The sequence below is a fragment of the Melozone crissalis genome, unplaced genomic scaffold (assembly GCF_028551555.1).
Source record: "Melozone crissalis strain CALT ecotype California unplaced genomic scaffold, PUWL_Pcris_2 ptg000002l_1, whole genome shotgun sequence".
Lineage (NCBI taxonomy): Eukaryota > Metazoa > Chordata > Aves > Passeriformes > Passerellidae > Melozone > Melozone crissalis.
Window position 1 is genome coordinate 21,370,807 of NW_026535780.1, and position 19,808 is coordinate 21,390,614.

The window sequence follows — 19,808 nt, forward strand, 5'->3', positions numbered from 1 at the left end:
GATCCAGCAAGTTTCTTTTTCAGTTGAAGAGCAGCTGATGCAAACTTTCATTTTCTACAGATTCTTGGAAAGCTGTTGTACATTCCCAGCAGTTGGATAGTCCCAGGGTAGAATGCATCAAACTTCATTTGATCATTTTACTATTCAGAGTTGCTTCCTGCTTCTTGTTTGGCAAACCATATTTAATCCATGCTATTTTTAAAAGATTCTGTACTTATTGGAGAATTCTCTTGGTGCTTTGAATATTGGTGTTACTGAATATTATAGTGAAATACAAACATGTATGTGTAAGTTATATTCTGTAACCTAAGACATATGTAATAGTGGCAAAGCTATTATGCTTGTTTGGTAAAGCCTAATTTTATTGAGTGCCTGGCAGTCACTAAGTGCAGTTTTCTAAATGTTAATTTAATTGGAGTCCATGTGGTAACAGAATAATGCTGTGTTCTTCTTCAAAGGGAACTTTCCTTGGTAAGGCTCCATTACACTGCATTATTTATGTATACCATTTAAGTCTATACTTGTATAGTTATATATATATATATTTATATATATTTATAATATATTAAAAAAATATATTTTTACTCTGCAGTTTCTTAAGATTTTCTGGGCATATTCCTATTTGGTTTTGAATTCGACAATCTTGATATCTTTTCAACTTACTGTGAACCAACAAATCAAATCCCACCAAGACAATCTAAGAAGCCAACAAAGCAAATGAGTCTTGGGACAAATGATGACAGAAACACAAAATTAGGCTGAATTTATTTCTTTTATGTTTTGCCAAGTAGTCGTAAATGGAGAATAGTCTTGATTTTATTTTTATAGACCTAATTCTTCTGAGAATATTAACAATACTTTTGACGTTTTTACTAATTGCAGCTACAGTTGGCCTCTCTATCCAGAGATTGGTGAGAATCTTGGAAGAACATACACAGTTGGAGTGCACACAAGGGCAACTTTTCTTTAGTAAGGAGTTTGTGGTGCTCGAAAAGGGGATTTACTTGTGTGGAGTTCAGGCTGTGCCATGCTGTTTGTGATGCAGAGGAAGTTGCAGGAGTGAGGCACTCATGAATAGCTACTCTCCATAGCTAACTGTGAGAGCAAATTGAGTAGTTTTCCTCCTGTTTTGCTGCAGTATGTTACATCACTCCCTTTAAAGTGAAAAGCTTTGTATGTGATGAGGGAATTTTCTGTGCTATGTAGAATATACAAGTGAAAAAACAATAGCAAAGTGTGTGGAAGATGTGAGCCTGTTACTGAGTTAAGGCTGTGATCTTGCTGTGGGTATAGCTAGTGATTAAAGTAGTCATAGCTCTACTCAGGAATGTATGTTATCATTCAAGTTAATATTAACAAACTAGCTGATCTGATAAGAATTTTTAGTTTACATGTGGTTCATACAGAGAATTTTACATGGGTTCTGTAGAAAATAGGTGGTCACATATGTAATTAAGAGTCTTCTAATGTGTTTGTCTGAATGAGCAAACTTAGACAACTCTGGCAATTCTCAGACAACATTGATTTTTCATTTCCCAACTCTACATTGCTTTTCTAGGTTGATGTGAACAATAGTGCACTGAGGTTATGTGCATACACATTATGGCTGAAATAAATCTTTCTAAGCTTTTGTATAATCAAGTTTTGATTGGTTGGTGGTTTTTTTTCCTTTCAGCCATGTTAGAGTTCTTATAATGTCATGCTTACTTCTCTCCTTAGGAGATACCCATCATTTTCCAAGGCTTCAACTTGAGATCTGTTTTCTGTCAGAGCATCCAGTTTAGCTTGAAGCACTGGTTCTTACACAGTTTACTTTTCCCTGGGCATTTTAGCTTATCTTAGAGATAAGGGTTGGAAGTGCAGGAACAAAGTAATGGAGCATGCTAGGTCAGCTACCACAGTAAAAAGAGTTAGAAGTGACCTAACACCAGCAGCACATCTTTTAATCCACATTTTTTAGTTTCTCCACATTTGATTGTTTTACTCAGAAGAGAAACTAACTAGCTGCTTTTTTGAATTTTTTATTCTCTCTTTACAATTTTGTGTAAGATACAAGCCACATTTGTTTCTTACTAGCCATTTGACGTGTACCACAGAGAAAATGTGGGGGGTTTTTTTGAGCCTTTTCTCTGCTTTCATTCATACCATGACACTTCTCTTAAATACTTTCCAAGATGTGAAATCTAGGGCTTCGTCAAAAGCAAAACTCAACCACTTTATTTATCTGAATTTTGTCAGCTGTTGAACAAGAATGTCAGGACCAAATGACTGTGAGTTTGTTGTAACATTAATATGCTTTCAATTAATAGTTTAAATATGGATGTGAGGTGATTCAGTAGATCTAAAATCAAAACAGATACTTTTGTTAAGTAAATAAAAATAATGGGAAAACTACTTACCATCTCTTCTGAACACCAAATTATGGTATTGAACTGGGGTATTATATATTAAATAACCTAACTACCCTTAAAGTTTTGCAGAATTAATTTAGGGTTTGTTGGATAACAGCATTTTTCAGACAATGTGTGTTTGAAGCAGATGCTAACATCACTCCCAGGTGTTAGTGGGAAATTCCAGAGGTGCACCTTGCTTGCCTGTAGGTACCAATGTTTTTAAGTTGAATGCTGGTGCAGTCAGGGTTCTTTGTGATCTCTATAGTTGCTGTTATGTGATGCTTTCCTTTCATTTCCTTTTCAAGGTGCAAGGAATGGTAAATGCAAGAGAGTTTAATTTATTTTTTTAATAAGATCCTTCTTCTTTTGACAAAATAGTCCCAAAATAATGTTTGTTCAGAATCAACGAAAAAAACCCCTTTTTTGTCATCCCCTCTGCTTCCCCTGCCCTCACCAAAAAAATTTCTTTCTCCTGATTTCACCAAACTATGTCCTGTTTGCCCTGTTTTGAGCCAAACTGGGAAATGCTTCTCTCCATCTGTTACACAGAGTCTGCTCGTAATTTCTATTTTGTTAGTTCTTGCTCAGGTCTTGCCATATGGTCAGTAGCCTTTCCAGTTCTTGGTTATCTCTACATAAAAGGTACTTAATTTGCTCTGTTTACATTTTTTTTAATGTACTCTTTGGCATTTTATTAAGCAATTTATTATGTAGATGATATACTTAAAATATGGCATGTTTTGCATGCATGTAAACTTTAATCAGGTGCATCCCAGGATGCTTAGTGTCTGCCACAAATGTTTTCTATGTGAGTTCATCGTGCAGCATTAGGAATCTACAGTACTGTGGTATTGCTTCGTGACTCTGTACCAGTCATGCTTAGGGTCCATTTCCCTTTTTGTAGAAATAATTTGGGCAGTCGCCCATTCCTGTCAGATCCTGGTGTCATCTGAGCTGTTGCTGGCTCTGCCAGCCCACGCCAATATGGTTTAATTTGGATAATAGGCTTTACCTCTGTAATCTTGGCGGAGTGGTAGTTTGAGCACACAAATGGCACTTCTGGGTAACTTCAAGGTTTATTTTTTGGGCTAGCTGGGTAAATTTTGTACCTGTAAATGTTCCTTTACTTGAGGTGTGTAAGCACTGACAACTGTGTGAGTTGTCAGAAGCCTTATCCACAATTGTGGTAGAACATCAGGATGGAGCATCTGCAATAAATGTGCTTGCTGCTTAAATTGGGGAAACAAATACAGTTTAAGGAGTTTCTTTTGTTGAGCATCTGAGAAATAACAAGGACCTTGAAATCAGTGATAAAACTTGAATTACTGCAATTCAGCATATACACCATGTTAGTACTAAGACATAAACCTGCCAGAAGACACAGGCAAAAACATTCATTTAAAATTACCCGAAACAAACAGTTTCTGCTCAGTTGTTAAATGTAGGGTTTGGGGTTTTTTAATATTAGTACATGAAACCATCATCTCTCTTTTTCTTTTTTTGCAGTCTGTTTATTTTACATTGTTTGGAAAGTCTTTTGGTTAACATGCTGGATTTATCCCCAAACACTCAAAGAAATATTAAACATATGCAGCAAGTTATCGCAGTTTAAAAGTGGGGATGAGGGATGCCTTTTTTTTTTATCTGACAAAGAGAAAGAAAAAAAAGGAAAAAAAAGGTCTGAACTTATAAGTCTACATGGGTATATCCCACTCAGGGAGTATTACATGGAACAGGAAATGCAGAGTTTCAGGTTAAATGTTATTTCAAAGGTGAGTCGTGGGTCACCTGACCTGCAAAGCTGATGGGAAGAGACACTGGCCTTTGATTGAGGTTCAGCTGTAAACAACCAGGAGCAATAATTTCCTCAACTGTTGTCACTTAATAGACTGGTCTGTCTATACTCTGAGGAAGCTCCTGTAAGACCTCGGTTTAACTCATTTTTAGTATTTCCTTGTGAAATAAATGTTTATACATGTCTACTCTGCAGATTATGTTATTGATTGCAATATGACTTGCTATTGTTGAGAAGGGATTATTCTTCTCAATAAATATCATTGAATAATCTCTCCCATTTTACTTAATCTATAACCTTACAAAGTAGGTTTCTCCTTTCCTCCTTTACATATCTCCTCCAGGAATTAAATAAGGGGGTTTTTTCCGGTTTAGAAGACTTAAAAACAACCCAATTTAAATTTTTTATTGCTTGTTTAAGTGTATAAAAAGTGTATCTGCTGCTGTGAGAAGGCTCACTGGTGAAGATTTTCATGCATTGTGTGTGGTTCTGGGCAGCTGGTTTTGGGTGGCCTGCTCAAGTGCGGAGGTTGGTCCAGATGATCTTCAGAGGTTCCTGCCAACCTCATCTGTTCTGCTATTCTGTTATTCTAAATTCTGTTATTTGGAAAATAGCATTAAAATTTAATAGTGAATTTTAATTTCATTACTTGCCACAGTAAAAAAAAAAATGCACTTATGGTAACCTGTTCATTTAGACTTTTCATTGCTTTTCTTTCTGGTAAAGCAGTGAATGGAGTGTGATATCAAAGTGTGGCAATGACCTAAACAGAGCTGACAATGAATAGAATTCTAGATATATTTGATAGTAACAGTCAGATATTCTGATTAGTGTTAAAACATTTGATGTATTTTGTCAAAAGTTTTATTAAGAATTGTAGCTATATCTCTTTTGAGAGTATGGCAGGGATGGTCATGATGGTCATTCTTTTTTATAATTCTACAGTAATGCTAAAAAAATTACAGAGCAAAGTTGTTAACATTATGTTTTGTTGTTTTTTTTAACAGTCCACATACTGGGGAGCAGAGTTACCAGCCTGATGTACCCCAAATTCCCACTGCTTGCATCACTGTGGAAGATGCTGAAATGATGTCACGAATGTCTCTCCGTGGCACTAGGATTGTTGTGCACCTGAGGATGGGAGCTAAGACTTATCCAGACTCTCTGTCCTTTAACACTGTGGCAGAGATAGTTGGAAGCAAGTACCGAGAGCAGGTGGGTGAAAATATACAAAACCCCCTCATTTTTTCTTTAAAAATGTGGAAGAAACAATCAAAACCCAAACCGGCCCTTTTGGAGAAATCCCTAAAACAAGTAATTTTTATTCACATTCTCTTCTATATTTTAGACATTTTAGCTTTTCAGTCTTTTACCAGTAACAGGTTTCCTGGCTATGTTTAGCAAGTATATATGGTTGGAATAAACCGTCTGCACCACAAATTCTGTTTGAACATTTCATAATTCTACATTGTTGTCTTCCATTTGTAAGACTTTTCTTCTTGCTTTCTCTTTTCTTCCAACTTCTTAGCTAAAAATCATACAAACCAGACTCTTGGTGCTGAAGGATTTGTGCCTGGTACAATGTCTTCTGTGTCAGCTTACAACAGGGAATTACTTTTCTGGCAGTATGTTTTATTGTGAAAATGTTGATGAAACCTCAATTACAGCAGCACTAGAAATTGCTGCTAGAGTACTGAGCCACAATGCTTTGGTAAACACTGTACTTTTATGGCTTCAATGCAGAAGAAGAATGACTATCACGGACCTTTAAACCAGGCAAGAGATTTTATATATTTAAGAGATTTTATCTTTTCTGAGATGACAGTTCGGTAGCTCTGGCTTGTGGTGTCAGAGATTCTCAATGTTAGCATGAGTGTTCAATTTCAGCAGCTTGGTCACTGGGCAGGGAAAGAGTAACTACCCTGATGGTTGATTGGTTTACATAAGATCACCTGTTTGTCCAGCTTCATGAAACACGTATTTACCAAGTTAAATGTTCCAACTTTCTAATTAAGGTTCATTTAATTTAATTTTATGTCATCTGCATTTTAAACAATATTTCTAACCAGTTAATTTGCTATCTTTCCTGAATTATGTTTGGTATATTTCAAAATTTGGCATTTCAATTCAGGTTATGAATTGTTCAAATGTAGACTTCAAAGATAAGGTGCTTGCCTGGACTTGATTTTCTCTTTGCTGTCCTGCTCTGTTTCTTTAAGTATTGAAGTGGATTGGGATCTCTCCACTACGTCTACTGACAAGCTCATTTTTCTTAAGCATTGGGTAAAGGCTTATTTACAAGCCCCCTGCTGATGATAATGGGAGTGGTAATGGACACACTTTGAAAATGTAACCAAGAAACAGAAAAATAAAACTAGTGAATGTTTAGGTTTTTTAGTACTAGTTTTTTTCCTGTTGGAGCCTTAATGGGTCCTTCACCATGCTCATTCCATTGCGTTACTCTGGTAAAAATGGGAACCATCTCGCTATTTAGGCAATAAAATACATGGCAGATCCAAACTCGTACAATGCCCTCTATGCCAAAGTGTTTCAAAATGCAGTACAAATCCAGGGGAACAAAAAGGTGCCATTTCCACTGGCCAGAATTTCAGTTTAAGTTTTGAATTGAAACAAACCGAAATCTGGATCTCTGAACTCTGGGTGAGAAATTAACAGTGGGTGATATTGCTCTTACAAAGGTCTAAAGCAAAACAGTTTAAAATTAGGTAAAAACCTCTGAAGCATAGCTGGTCACAGGTATTGCAGCAAATTATGACTTAAACCCCTGAAACGTAGTTGAAAATGTGGGTTGCTATAGGACACTGAAGAAAGTGTGTGAAGTCTGGTGAAAAGTGATTCAGCTCAAGTTATAACTACACATTTAGGTATACATGTGTTCATCTATATATTGACCAGAATTAAATATACTGCTTGATTTATAAATAATGAATTGACTCCTTCAATGAGATTTTAACATATTTATTAAAAATAATCGCTATGAACTGAAATAATGTGTCTGACAAGTTTATGCTACAAACAATATTTATGATTATTAAAATACATTAAAGGATAAAATTCTTTCTTTCCATACCTCTTTACAGTTTTTTGGGGGGTTCTTTTTTGTTTTGCTTTTGGGGTTTTTTGGAGTTTGTTTTTTTGGGTTTTTTTGGTTTTTTGTTTTTTTTTTGTTTTTTTTTTAATTTGACCACTTTTGCAGCATATCCAGTTCTGTTTCTCCTTTTAATCAGTTTTCCAAGTGCTTTATGTGGATTCTTGCAAATAGCAATTGGGGATTAGGGGGTAAAACTAGAAAAATATTAAGGAAACCAGAAAAATAGAAGTTGACATATTTTTGATATATTTCCTAAAATTTTCCTGTATTTTGGACTTAGCTTTCTGAAAGTCATTCCTGCCACAAGAAATGTTGAAATTATCAAAATGGATACTCTGAATTGTTTGAGTTGCAAACCTTGTTTTAGGTACCTATGCTTAACTTCAACACATTTGCATTTCCAAGTAACCTAAAGCAGTAAAAGAAGTGTGACTAATGCTTTGTGAGGCATCAAGCTCTCAGGGGTACATTCATCTTCAGGGGTGATGATGTGACATGAGCACACATGTCCTGTGTCCTTTTGAGGCATCTTTGTACCCAATGTGCAAATACTTTTGAAAGATTAACCCACTGATACTTCAGGTTTCCTTCCTGCTTTTTCCTTTCTGTTTGACTGGTCAGTAGGCAGTAAGCAATTGTTCCAGCTAGCAAAAATGTATGGTGAAATCTACTGCAAGCTGCAACTTTGCAGGACTAAGTTTTCAGATGGTGTAGAAAGCCTCTGAACAGAAAAAGGAAATGGATTTTGTAATTCTGTCAATAAAGTTCAGTGTCTCACCAATGTCTCTGTTCTGTTTATAATTGTATTATTCCCTCTAAGTTAGGAAAGAACTTTTCACCCCAGACAAGACTCTTCCTGTGTCAGAGCGGGTGTGATCATGCGTGGTCAGAGCAGAGACATCCACCATCCTCAGGGGAGTTGAGGTCCTTGATTAGTGCCTGCTGAGGCCTGATTAAACTGTAGATGCCTAAAGGAGATGAGCCTGTGCCTATAAGATAATGAATTCAAGATTCACCTTTTCTTCATATAAACAAATAGGGAACAGTGGGACCAAACATGCTATGACTTGATGTCCTGGCAACCTTTCTGAGCTTGGGATCCTGTTCTCACGGTGTTTAGGACAGCAGTGAGAGTAGAAAACCTGTGGGTTGTGGGACTTAACATATTTCAGCTGGTATGACTGCTGACAACTGAGCCAAAGAGTTTGTGAAATGATAAAGGTGTGGTAGCAGAACCTGCTGAGGTCCAGGCCATTGTGGGTTAGAGAATTTGCAGTCCATTCCTGACTTTTATCTTGGAGGAGTATTTGAGAATTCTTTTGCACCTAGGCCCATGCTGCTAGCATCCTTTTGTGCTGTATTGTGTGCTGGTGAGATGTTTTATTTAAACTATGTAAGCTGACACTGGAGACTGACTGACTGAGAAATCCACAAGTTAACTAATGTGGTTTTCATTTGAAATTCTGGCAGAGTTGGCAGTAAAACATGTTTGTCTTCTCATTTTAATACAGATGTAACATGATTGGTCTTAAAGCACAGCAGCAACCATTCCCGTCTCTGGGGAAATGCTATAAATAGCAGCTGTTTGTTGTTAATCTGGCTTCAATGTACCTAATGTGCCAAACATGGAACCACAAAATATGTGATTAACTGAAAAGGTATCAAAATGGATAAAGTTATAACTCTTCTGCAATCTTGACTTTCAGTGTCTTTTCATACTCTGTGTTTCTTGGTGTGCAGCGCTGTTTTACTTATCTTACAGTTACTAAGTGATGAAAAAACTGTTTCCTAAGTGCCCTACAAAGTACATACATTTGCTGCTCATTATTCTGTGATCCAGGATAAATACTTTAGAGCAGAAACAGAGGAGCTTATAAGTGGCCTTTTCAGAATCCTGGAGAGCTGTTCCAGGAATTTACTCTACGAAGCTTTTTGCCTCCTGGTTTTATGGAATGCCATATCTGCAGTTTGTGCAATTTGAAAATTGTCTCCATTTTGAACACCAAGAACATGAAAGGCCATTGAAGAATGCACTGTAGCTTTGAGCGAAGTTTGATCAGCACTTTGAAACTAGCAGTCCTAGGGATGACCTGAGAAACAGAGATGCTAACATGGTAGCATGGATTGTGAGGTTCTTTACCAGTCTGTGATTGATGTAACAGAACCTGTTCTGCAAAGGATATAGATGCTTATTTATTTTTTCATTCTTCTTCCCTTCCCAGTTTCAAAGATCAGCCCTGTCTCAGATTTTGTGATGCTGGGCAAAGATCCAGGGAACAAGAGAACATAAAAATTGTTCTCTTCTGAGCCTGTTAGGCATTCATGCACATAATGGAAGAAATAATTTGTAGACCAAGAATCCACCCCAACCTCAAGAAAAAAAATCAACAAAAACAACCAGACTTGTCTGAAGATGTGTAATACTCAGTGCAGTGTTGTTTTATGGCCTGGCATCAGTTCTACATATGTTAACAAAATGTCTATCCATTAGGTCTTTGATGTGGCTTCCAGATATCCCTATGCTCAAAGTAAATCATGCATACAATAGAGCTTTGAGGAGAAATATTTTAAGAGCCTGATGCCATCATATTATGGCTCCATTATCACATTTTCTCCATGTGGATTGTTTTGCTATTCATTCCAAAAAGTTGAATGGTTTCTAAATACAATTCTGTGAACCTTTCTCCTGTGACTGTAAGCTGATCCCTGTTGCTGCTACAATTTAAGTGAATTTGAAAGAATTAGAAGAATATTATGGAGATTTGGTTTTGAAAGTTTTGAGAGTGCCTGCCCATTACTTCATGACAGTGAACTGGTGGGCAAGAGAATTAGAAAAAGAAATGGTAAAAAAGAAACAAGAGAAAGGGTAAAGAAAGAACATTGGCAATGTTGGGAAATGTATTTTCTTTGAAGTAATTTTGTTGATATTTGCTGAAATAAGTAGTACCTCTGGGTGTGTTTGTTTTATTAATAATGGGCTTTCGTACTATTAATTGGAGCCTGTCTTTTATCCTGTGCCTTGTGAGAGTGGCAATATTGCTGTCATTTGTTCTAAAACAGGGGTCTTGTCATGATAAGAACAGTCAAATTAATATGAGACTGATATGGAGGAAATTTTTCGTTGTAACATGATTATTTTATTTCTTTCTTTGTTTGTTTATTTAGTTATTTTAACTACCAGAAGGCCTGTCAGATTTTAAGACTAAAGGGCATGCTGGATTTTGTGGTGTAAAGCATGGCAAATATTCTAAAACCTGAATCGCCTATTTAAAACCCAAGAGCTGACTGAAAGCATTTAATTCTGCTAGGGAAAACTTGGCAGTAGTTCCCCTCCTGATTAAATGGCCATTGCACCCTAATGTAATCATGTTTTTAGAAACTTCAGTATCTGGTGTGCAATAGCTACAACTTAAATTTCATTTGTACATACGGGGTTGATGTTGTTTAGTGGCAACAGTTGAAAAACATTGTACTACTTAGAGCTGGGTGTCTGAAATATTGGTGGAGCAAGTGAATGTTTATATGTGGAAGAAAGATTCAAAACAACTTCGATATTTTCAAAAATTATTTTCCTGATACAATTTTCCTGGAAGGAACTCTTGAAGGGTCACCAGTGTATTGTGACCTTTATGAGGTTCATGTGTTTTCCAAATAACCAGACCATGTCCATATGTGGGCAGGTGAGAGTTGGGGGGATGGTCAGGGTGGTAGCAGTCTCTGCTGATCCTGAAGGCACCCGAAGCTGCTCTGTGTCCCAGCTTGGTGATACCAGAAGAGGGCTAAGGGATGTGCTCCACTAGGTCTGAGCAAACTAGCAACTCTTGGAAAGGGTTGTCCTCTTGCCAGCTGAGGCACAGTTGCTGTCACTGCACATAAACCATTGAAATATGAAGGAAGAATGTATTAGCTTTAGTGACCACCAATGCCTGCTCCACAAGGACCAGCACCTTCTTAGAGTCTCAACTCAGTGGCGTACAGTTGGCAGTGTCCTGGGTCACTGCAGCACCAGGGTGACAGTGACAAGGGATGAGGACGTGTAGGTGGCCTTCCTCACTGGGGTCAATATATATGTTCTATTTTTATTCTCCTGATGTAAGTCTAAGTGAGCTTCCTGCCTTCCACCGGAGCGTGGCCATAGATATCACCTGTACATGACAGCTGGCTGCCCACCCCAGCTCCTTCCTTTATTTGAATCTAGACTGGTTTCTGCCCAAAGCTACTTGCTGGACCTTTGCTCTGGGCACTACTCTTCAGAGTGTTTGGTTGTGTTTTAAATCCTTTACATCCTAAACTGTAACCAACTAAATTCTGACACTAGAAATTAAAAAGTAACATTTAAAGTGCTTGTTCTGTTGGTCAGCAAATTAATCAGAGCATGCAGTTTTGTAGTCCTTTTGATGGTGTGAGTGTAAACAGATAGGCTATAATATTTTTTCTTTCCAACTGTTCTTTTTTGTCTACTGCCACACAGCAGTTTAAAGAATTACTGTGGGATTTTATTTCAGTAATAATTTACAAATACACATAGGATTTACAAATGGTTGTGAAAGCTCTTTTCCTTCACATTGTAAAAGTTATCTTCTAAAATATATTCTAAAAAAAGATATTCTAAAATATCTTCTGTGTCTTTCTTGCATTCTGATATGCAAGAATGTCTAAAGGGTAGTCCTGCATTTGGCAGATGTAAAACTTGCCTGAGGTGTGAAGTAAGAAACACCACAATACTGAGGAGGAAGGAGAAAAGAAACAATATTTTTCTTTTCATTATGGATAAGTAGGTGCCAGAAAGACTAGTGCCAAGTGTTAAGGGTTAGTCTCAAAGTAACTGTTCTCTACAGGGGTTTTCAAATACCTGTACTTGTATGTTTGTATTTGTTAGCTGCAGACTATATGCTTAACCTTGTACAACAGAAGGAGGACTACCAAGACCTTGTCTTTTCATGAATGTCATGTTAAAAAAGTACATATTTTCCATGCAAGTTAAATGGAAAACTGCTTGTCTAAGAGTATGTGGGCTGGATACTGAGGGCTCTTCAACACAGATTCAGACATTCCCACATGCAGGACCAAGGTGGAAGATCTGACTGTGAGATTTTTACCTAGTGGACAGAGCTAACATTGTTGATGGAATGGATGGAGAAATACTAAAAGAAGTGAAATGAAAAATGGTCAGGTTGGGACTGAGGTGCAAGGGGGAAAGAACTTGGCCCGCTAATTGCATTGAGATACTGACAGCAGAGTTGTTACTTTGAGAACTGTGTGATTGCAGCAACTGAGATGGTTACTCAAGGATGTAGTGGAGTATGTAGCACTAGTCATAGTTTTGGTGGACAGACAGAACTGGTGAAACATGGAACCAGCTCCTGAATTGTGGGTAGACTTGTAGGGTTTTAGGCCTCCCATTGCTGCTTTGTGGGATCTGGGAGTGGGGAGGAGTGGTGTAAACAATAAGCTGATACAGTTGGTGTGGTCTTTAATAGACCACATTGGATGGAATTGTTCTCAAAACCTTGGTTTACTAACAAAGTACATTATAAAAATATTACTATCATTTGTTCTTTTTCTTTTTAAAAGCTTTAAAAAATTCTTTACAATTCTTTTGCTATTGTCATGTAGTTTATACTTTGGTCTAGAAGAAGGCCCCCAGGCTTCTGAGACCTTAAAGGTCTTGAACTTGGCTACTCTAGCTTTGTTGTAAATGTAGTTGCGATGGTACAAACATATTTGGTACGGTTTGGCAAAGCAAAATACCCTGTAAAACACATAATACCAGTAAAATCTGTCCAAAATACTTGTTATTAAAATGTTAAAGATCTCGTGAGTCTGGCAGGCATAGATCTTAAATCAAAGAATGAGTTTTGTTCATAAAGTTTCTCAATTGTTGTCAGTACTTATACCAATATGTCATGATATAATATGTAAGTTATCTAGAATTTCATTGTGCACAAATATAATTCTAATTCATTGTAACAGGTAAATGGAACTTTGGACAAAAATCCTATTGTCTCCTTTCAATAGTATTTGTCACAAATATAAACTGATTTATGTGGTTAGAACTGAGATCCCATTATTTTTTACTGAAGTCGCAAAGGATAAAAGGATGTTACAGGGTCTTTAACTGAAAATGTATTCTGTACTACAGGTTTTGTAGATTTGTTTCTTTAGACATACTGAAAAACATGTTCCTCACAGTCTGCATTGGCTTTTCACATTTGCCATTTGTCCCATAGACTAATTTACATATTTGAACAAAAATACACTAAAATGCATATTCTTCTGGTAGTTACATAATTCCTTGAGATCTGAATTCTTTCTCAGTGTTTGAATTCACAACCATAATTGTGAAATATTAGTCTCAAAAACAGTTTACAGTTTTCTGGTATAAATTATTCAGAAAAAAACCCCCCTGTGTTCCAACTCATTCAATCAGATATTAACATGTAGAGGGTAAATGGAATAATATCATGATGTAAGATTAAATAGTCTGAAAACTATATTGTGTTAGAAATTGCACCACATCAGTGGGCTTTTTTTTTTCCCCTAGAGTGCATATAAGGAAATAGAGATAGAATTATCTGTGTATTTTAAATATTTTATTCTGGAGAATTATATTAATGTTGTCACGCTACTTCTGTAATTCTGGGCTTTATTTTTTTAATTGTGTACCTGGCCTTATGATCATTGTGCTTCGTTTTTACTTTCAGTGATGTCAGCTGGACAAAGATTCTTCTCATCCTCTTTGTGTGCCAAGTTTAATATGCTGCTTGTGTGAGAAGGTATTTAGTGAAATAAAATTTAAAGAAATTTTTTGCTGTAAGATATGTGTACATGTATACATAAGATAGTTTTAGGACACTGCCTTCTGTGGCACGCTGCTCAGAAGAGTAGAGCATATTCTACCATTCCAAATGTGAAGTGTCAATCATCCAGCTTCTTGCTAAGAGAAGATTACTCAGGTCTGAAATGTGATGTCCTCCATCTTCTTCTTTCACCTTTCAAATAATCGGGAAGGGGACTTGAGGTCACATTATTCTTTGTGAAGGAAAGGAGAAACAGTATCTTTAACTGTTGTCAAGAATGTTTCTTTCTGTCTTATCTTACAAGCAGATAATACAGCTTGTGGTCTGTTCTGCTTGTATGACTTTGTTTCTTGGCATTGTGAACCTGACCTCTTGGGTTTATATTCTCCACTTCTGCCTGAAGTCCACTGACCTTAGTTTATATGTCACAGTGCTTCAGGGATATGTTCACTTAGCTGGAATTAACATTCAGATGATACTTTGTTTGACCGTCTCTAAACATGTTCTGCAAGTGGTTCTGCAGGTCCTCCTGGAAGACTGCAGCTGTGCATATAAATAGGATACAGTTAATAACCCTATTTATAGCAAGCCCAAGTCTGCTGTTCTTTCTCGCTAATTAGACTTTCCAGCCTTCAAATAAATTCAAGAAAATAATTGGATTGCACCCTTACACTAAGTACGATACATTTACTTTTTCATTGATTAATTTGGCTGTTTAAGTTAAAATTGCCTGGACTAATTTAAATTATTAGTTTCAGGAAAGCGATACAACTAAGTATAAAGAAATATAAATAAGATGTCTTTGATAGACTGGTTAAATTTCAACAAAATTAGTAAAGATAATATTCTAGATTATATGAAAGTACAAAAACTTTCTATTCTTTTGTCTCTGGACTTTGTTATGCACACAATGTCCTGCTAGGGATCAACATAACAGCCCTTGTTGCTCCTTCAAAATCCCCAGCAAGCCTTTCAGAATGCTTGAGAATGCTTTCAGAATGCTCCAAGCCAGCAATGGTTAGGACTCAAATTACTTCAATTTTCTTTAATCTCTAACAAGGTTTTCAGTGAATTAAGAACAATTTGAGCTAAGTTCACAGTCACACTTCATTGTGACCTTCGGAATCTGGTAGTGACTGGACCATGGTGAGGGAATGTGATTACAGGTGTTGCCAGGGTCAGAAACATGAAAGTACTAAGTACTCTGAAGAAGAAAACAGCAATTCAGAATAGTCCTGGCAAATTCATAGGAATCACTCATACTCATCAGCATGAAATGGGATCTGTTTATCTTTAGGAAGCAGAAATATAATGTACCATGTGCCCCTGGCAAGGTGCCTCATACCTTGGCCCTATTCACTGAAAGCAGTTCTAAAGTACTTACAACGTAGCAGGCATGGCACAAATTGTACAATGAGATTATATCCAGCTTTTCCTTGGAAGGTCTGCCCTGCCCTGTAAGAAAGCATATTTTAGATGCATTCACAACTTGGAGAATTGAAGAGTGACACTTGAAGAACATGTTTGTACAGGGACAAGTGGAGGCATCTTGACAATCTTTCATGGGTGCCTAAGTTCCTAAGAGAGCATCTGGTCGGGCATGCTGTAGTTAATGCTGTTTTTTTCAAAAGTCTCTGCATGAAAGAGATGGCTTTGTTTTCTAATGATATATGTAGCCCATTTAAAAATCTTTTAGTGACCTTTCAGCATAGGATTCTGCAACGTCACAAAGCAAAAATCTTAGTTATTTTAGATCCAGACAGTAATACATAGTTAGGAAAATACAGAATTTGCATGTCTGTCAAATTAAATCATTTGCTATTAAATTCAATGTTGGTAAAGGATAAAGGAGTCTAAGTTTGTGTTGAAAAGCACAGAGACCACTCATCTTTGGTTTCTAATAAGAAGCTTTTCTTTAATTGGGAAGGCTGTATATGTTTAAAGGTAAAACAAAAAGAAAATTCCAACCAAACCTTCCCCTGCTTAACTGAGGAACTTTTAAGGCGTTTAATTAAGATGATCTCTGAAAGCCACTAAAATGATGAAGAATGAGCAGCTAGCTTGCAGTAATTTTAGCTGTTAAAATCTAGCGGCATAGAAACTGTATAAATTGCTATAAAAACAGTTTTAGTGGTTTGAACAGATCTTCTTTGTCTATAATTGCATTTGCATTTAAATGTATATTTTTTAGGAATAGATAAGGATTTCTTCTCTCAGGGTGGTACAAAAAGATACTAGCATGGTTTCAATAACTTCATTTTGCTTCTTTGAGCACTTTATAATCTATTGTTGAATCTTTGAGGCAGAGAACTAATTTTTTTTTTCTCTTCCCTTATCTGAAACCACATATTTGATTGTAATGTGAATCATAATTGCTAATACCAATTTAAAACTGGGCTGTTGAAACAAGCAGAACCAGAGATCAAAGGATTATCTGCACTGTGTCCAATAATACAGCATGTTGCTTTATGGATGCAGCACTGACTTGGGATATGACTGTGTTGACTCTGATAATGTTGTGTTTTTTCCATCATGTAACTCAAACCATCCATCTCTTGTGATGTAGAATAAAAGGCATCTTTGTTTCCTTTTTCGTTGATGAACCAAGTGCAGATAGAAACTTTGTTGGATGATAATTCACAGAAGTTATTTTTCTGAAACAATTAGCATAATGTGAAATTGCTCTAAAACTGACTGACCTACTGAATTAGTAATTAAGAAACCTCCATTTATCTAAAGTTCTATAGACAGTCCAGTGAAGAACTGCCATTTTTTCAGAACTCTCTTCATTTTCTCTCCAGTGTCTCAAGTTTAATTAAACCTTTGCCTCTAGAAGAAAATAAAATTATTTCTGCCACAGGTTTAACAAACATGCATGCTTAATGATTTTGTTCTGCAGTTAAAATTGGAATTGATTGAATGTGTGTATCCATACAGAAGATCAATATTTTAAAATGTGATATATATAAAATGTTTATCACAATTTTTTTGAACCTTGGAAAAAGGATCTTTTCACTCCTTGTTTTAATGCTTTTTGAATAGAAAAAAAGAAGAAATGGTAGCATAAATAGCAAAATTGACTTAAACTGTGAACAAAAGAATGAAATAATTCTACATCATTTTTTTCACATGCATAATAAATGACACAAAATATTTAATTGTGAATAATGAAACCACTTTGTAGGTAATTCAACTATCACAAATTTGCAAATCTGAAGCAAATGTGAATTCAAGATATCATGATGTGATCTCCTGCTTCAGTCTTGGCCTGGGAGTTGCAACCTTTACCGCTGAAACACTTCCTACATAGCAGATATTGCACTGCACTGCATTGGTGGGGTGCCAGATTTCTACCTCTCTTTGCCTCACATCCTGTCATCATAAACCAGCAGCCATCCCCAAGATGTAATCCTCACCATCTGGCTTACTGCAGTCCCTTTTTGAAGTGGTGTGGATTGTCTGTCGTCCTTCTCCCATTTGTTTGAAATTAAATGCAGGAATTGTTTAGCTGTGTGCTACAGCCAGATTCTCACACTGTGCCCTACAGAGTACCAAATGATGGAAACCTTATTGGTGGTCGACCAAATGAGTCAGCTGGTGGGCAGGCTGCAGTTTTGGGAAGAGGAAGGAAGTGTTGTGCAGGTCACGAGCCTGTGACCCTTGTGGTGCTTTGGCTCAGCTCAGCCATGAATGGGGTCATTTTGTGGGCCAGGAGCAGATTTTTGAATGAAGAGGTGTGCTGAGATACCCATTGTGTTTCTTGCTGTCATTCTTATTTATTTTTGTGATGCTTTAACTGTGTGCCTGCTCTGCTGTTCCTCTGCTGAGTGCCTGCATGTGTGGTCAATGTGTCTTCCCCAACCCCCCCAGCTGGTTTGGCCTAGAGAGTGCTGACTTTGCAAGGCTGGGTCCTGGGGAAAGGCAGCTGGAGCTTGGGTGCTTTCACTGGGTGTTGCTGAAGAGATTTTTTGCCTTCAGTTGGCCACTTGATGTAATCTATACCGTGCTAGCATTTTGAGTGAGGCACATTTATTTTGATTACAAATGTTAAGTAACTGCTCTCCAAGTTCAAGGTAACCTACAAAGAATTGCTTCTCCTACCCATTTCCAATTTATGCCTTGAAAGGAAATGGGGGAATGAAGTATTAAGAAAAAAGTTTCTGCTTTTGGGTATTTATGCATTAAAGTAACTCCAAAGAAACCGACTGTGCTAAATACTGTTCTGTCTGAAGCTCTAATTCACAAAGAAAACCTCAGAGGTACTACCCAAAGGCTGCTGTAAGCTTGTTTGGTGGAATTTAGCCTTCTGGAGTTGGCATGGTCAGTGTCCAGGTCCGAAGATAAGATGCCTGTGTTTCAAAGTTAATGGTTAAAAAGAGAACAACATTCATGGCTTCCCCACTTCTCTGTCAAAATGCTTCTAGTCCTTCCTCCAGCAGTCCCCATGAGTGGTGATGAAACTCCTGTTGTTCAGTTCTCTCTTCCTACTTTTCAGCAACCTCAGAGAATTCTGGGATGAGCTGTTAAGAGAACAGAAACTCAGGCACCAACAACATGACAATGAGACAAGTCTACATTTTCTTTCTTCCTCCATGGATTTCAGCTGTAATAGGGCCAAGATTGCATTTATCTGGTGGTTAGATGAGATCAGTTCACAAATGAAGAACAGATAGATGAAAGTGAACTTGACAGAGGAGAGTTCTAGTGGGACAAAAAGACATGCTGAGAAACCCACAAACCCGGTAATTCTGTCTTCTGCTGAAGATATGTACCTTATATTGGTAATTTTTTTTTTTGTTATATTTAAGGTAATGATCCTTCTTTACTGTTCTTGAATTTTATGGGCCTATGCTACCTAAAAACACAGAATGAAAGCGTTACAGTCAGTAGGTATTCTTTTCTTGCCCTTTGTCAGGGCCACCTTCTGACAAAGCTGTTGTAGGAGATGTTACTTCTAAAAGTTGATCCAAGCCTGTAGAAATAAATTGCTCAGGAAATAAGGCATTCACTGACCTTTTGTTCCAGAGGAAGGCAACCCTCTTTGGCCTCACTTTCTCTGCTGTAGAGGTACAGCACCATGTCCAATTGTAAACACTGTTTCTCCAGAAAAAAAATAAACAAAACTTTTTAGAAGACATTCCCATGCATAGTTCTGTCTGCTTGAAATAGATTTTAGGACAAACAGTATATGACTACTGTGTCAACCCATCACAACTCCACTGGGGTGTAGTCTGGCATTTGAACTTCCTTGTGTTGAGGAGTGAATGTCCATGGTGGGAAACAGACCAGAGCAGCCCTCCCTGCAAGGGCTCACACACAGGACCTGTCAAGAAAGAGATACCCAAGTTCCCAGTCCAAGAATGCAAGTTGTGCTCTTGGATGAAGTAATTCCTTTGCCTGGGGATTCTCTTGGATTTCGTAGTCCTTGCAGATGCCCAAATATTCATGATGCTAGTAAACACTGGCTTAAGCTTAGTTTGCTCAAAGATAAAGTAGGCCAGATCCATGACTCATGCTGATCTGTATATTTTTTTTTTTCTTTCTCTCTTTCTTTTGCTGGAAGTTAAACAGCTTTTCAAAGATTCAGCAAATACCAAATAGGAGCAGTCTGTGTGCTAAGCTCCCATCTCAGTGTACTGCTGACTTCAGTAGATTTCTGCTGAACAGAGTCAAGATCTGATATTACTGCTTTAATGCTCTACATGACT

At 37.1% G+C, this 19,808-nt stretch overlaps 1 protein-coding gene across 1 annotated transcript in view; it reads left to right on the forward strand.

Annotated features, from left to right (window-relative positions):
* Positions 1 to 19,808, forward strand: part of CPQ (carboxypeptidase Q) — a 146,707-nt gene that overhangs the window by 47,566 nt on the left and 79,333 nt on the right. Inside the window, exon 4 of the mRNA XM_054292136.1 lies at positions 5,196 to 5,403. Within this exon, the coding sequence (XP_054148111.1) occupies positions 5,196 to 5,403 (208 nt within the window). The remainder of the gene's footprint in view (positions 1 to 5,195; positions 5,404 to 19,808) is intronic.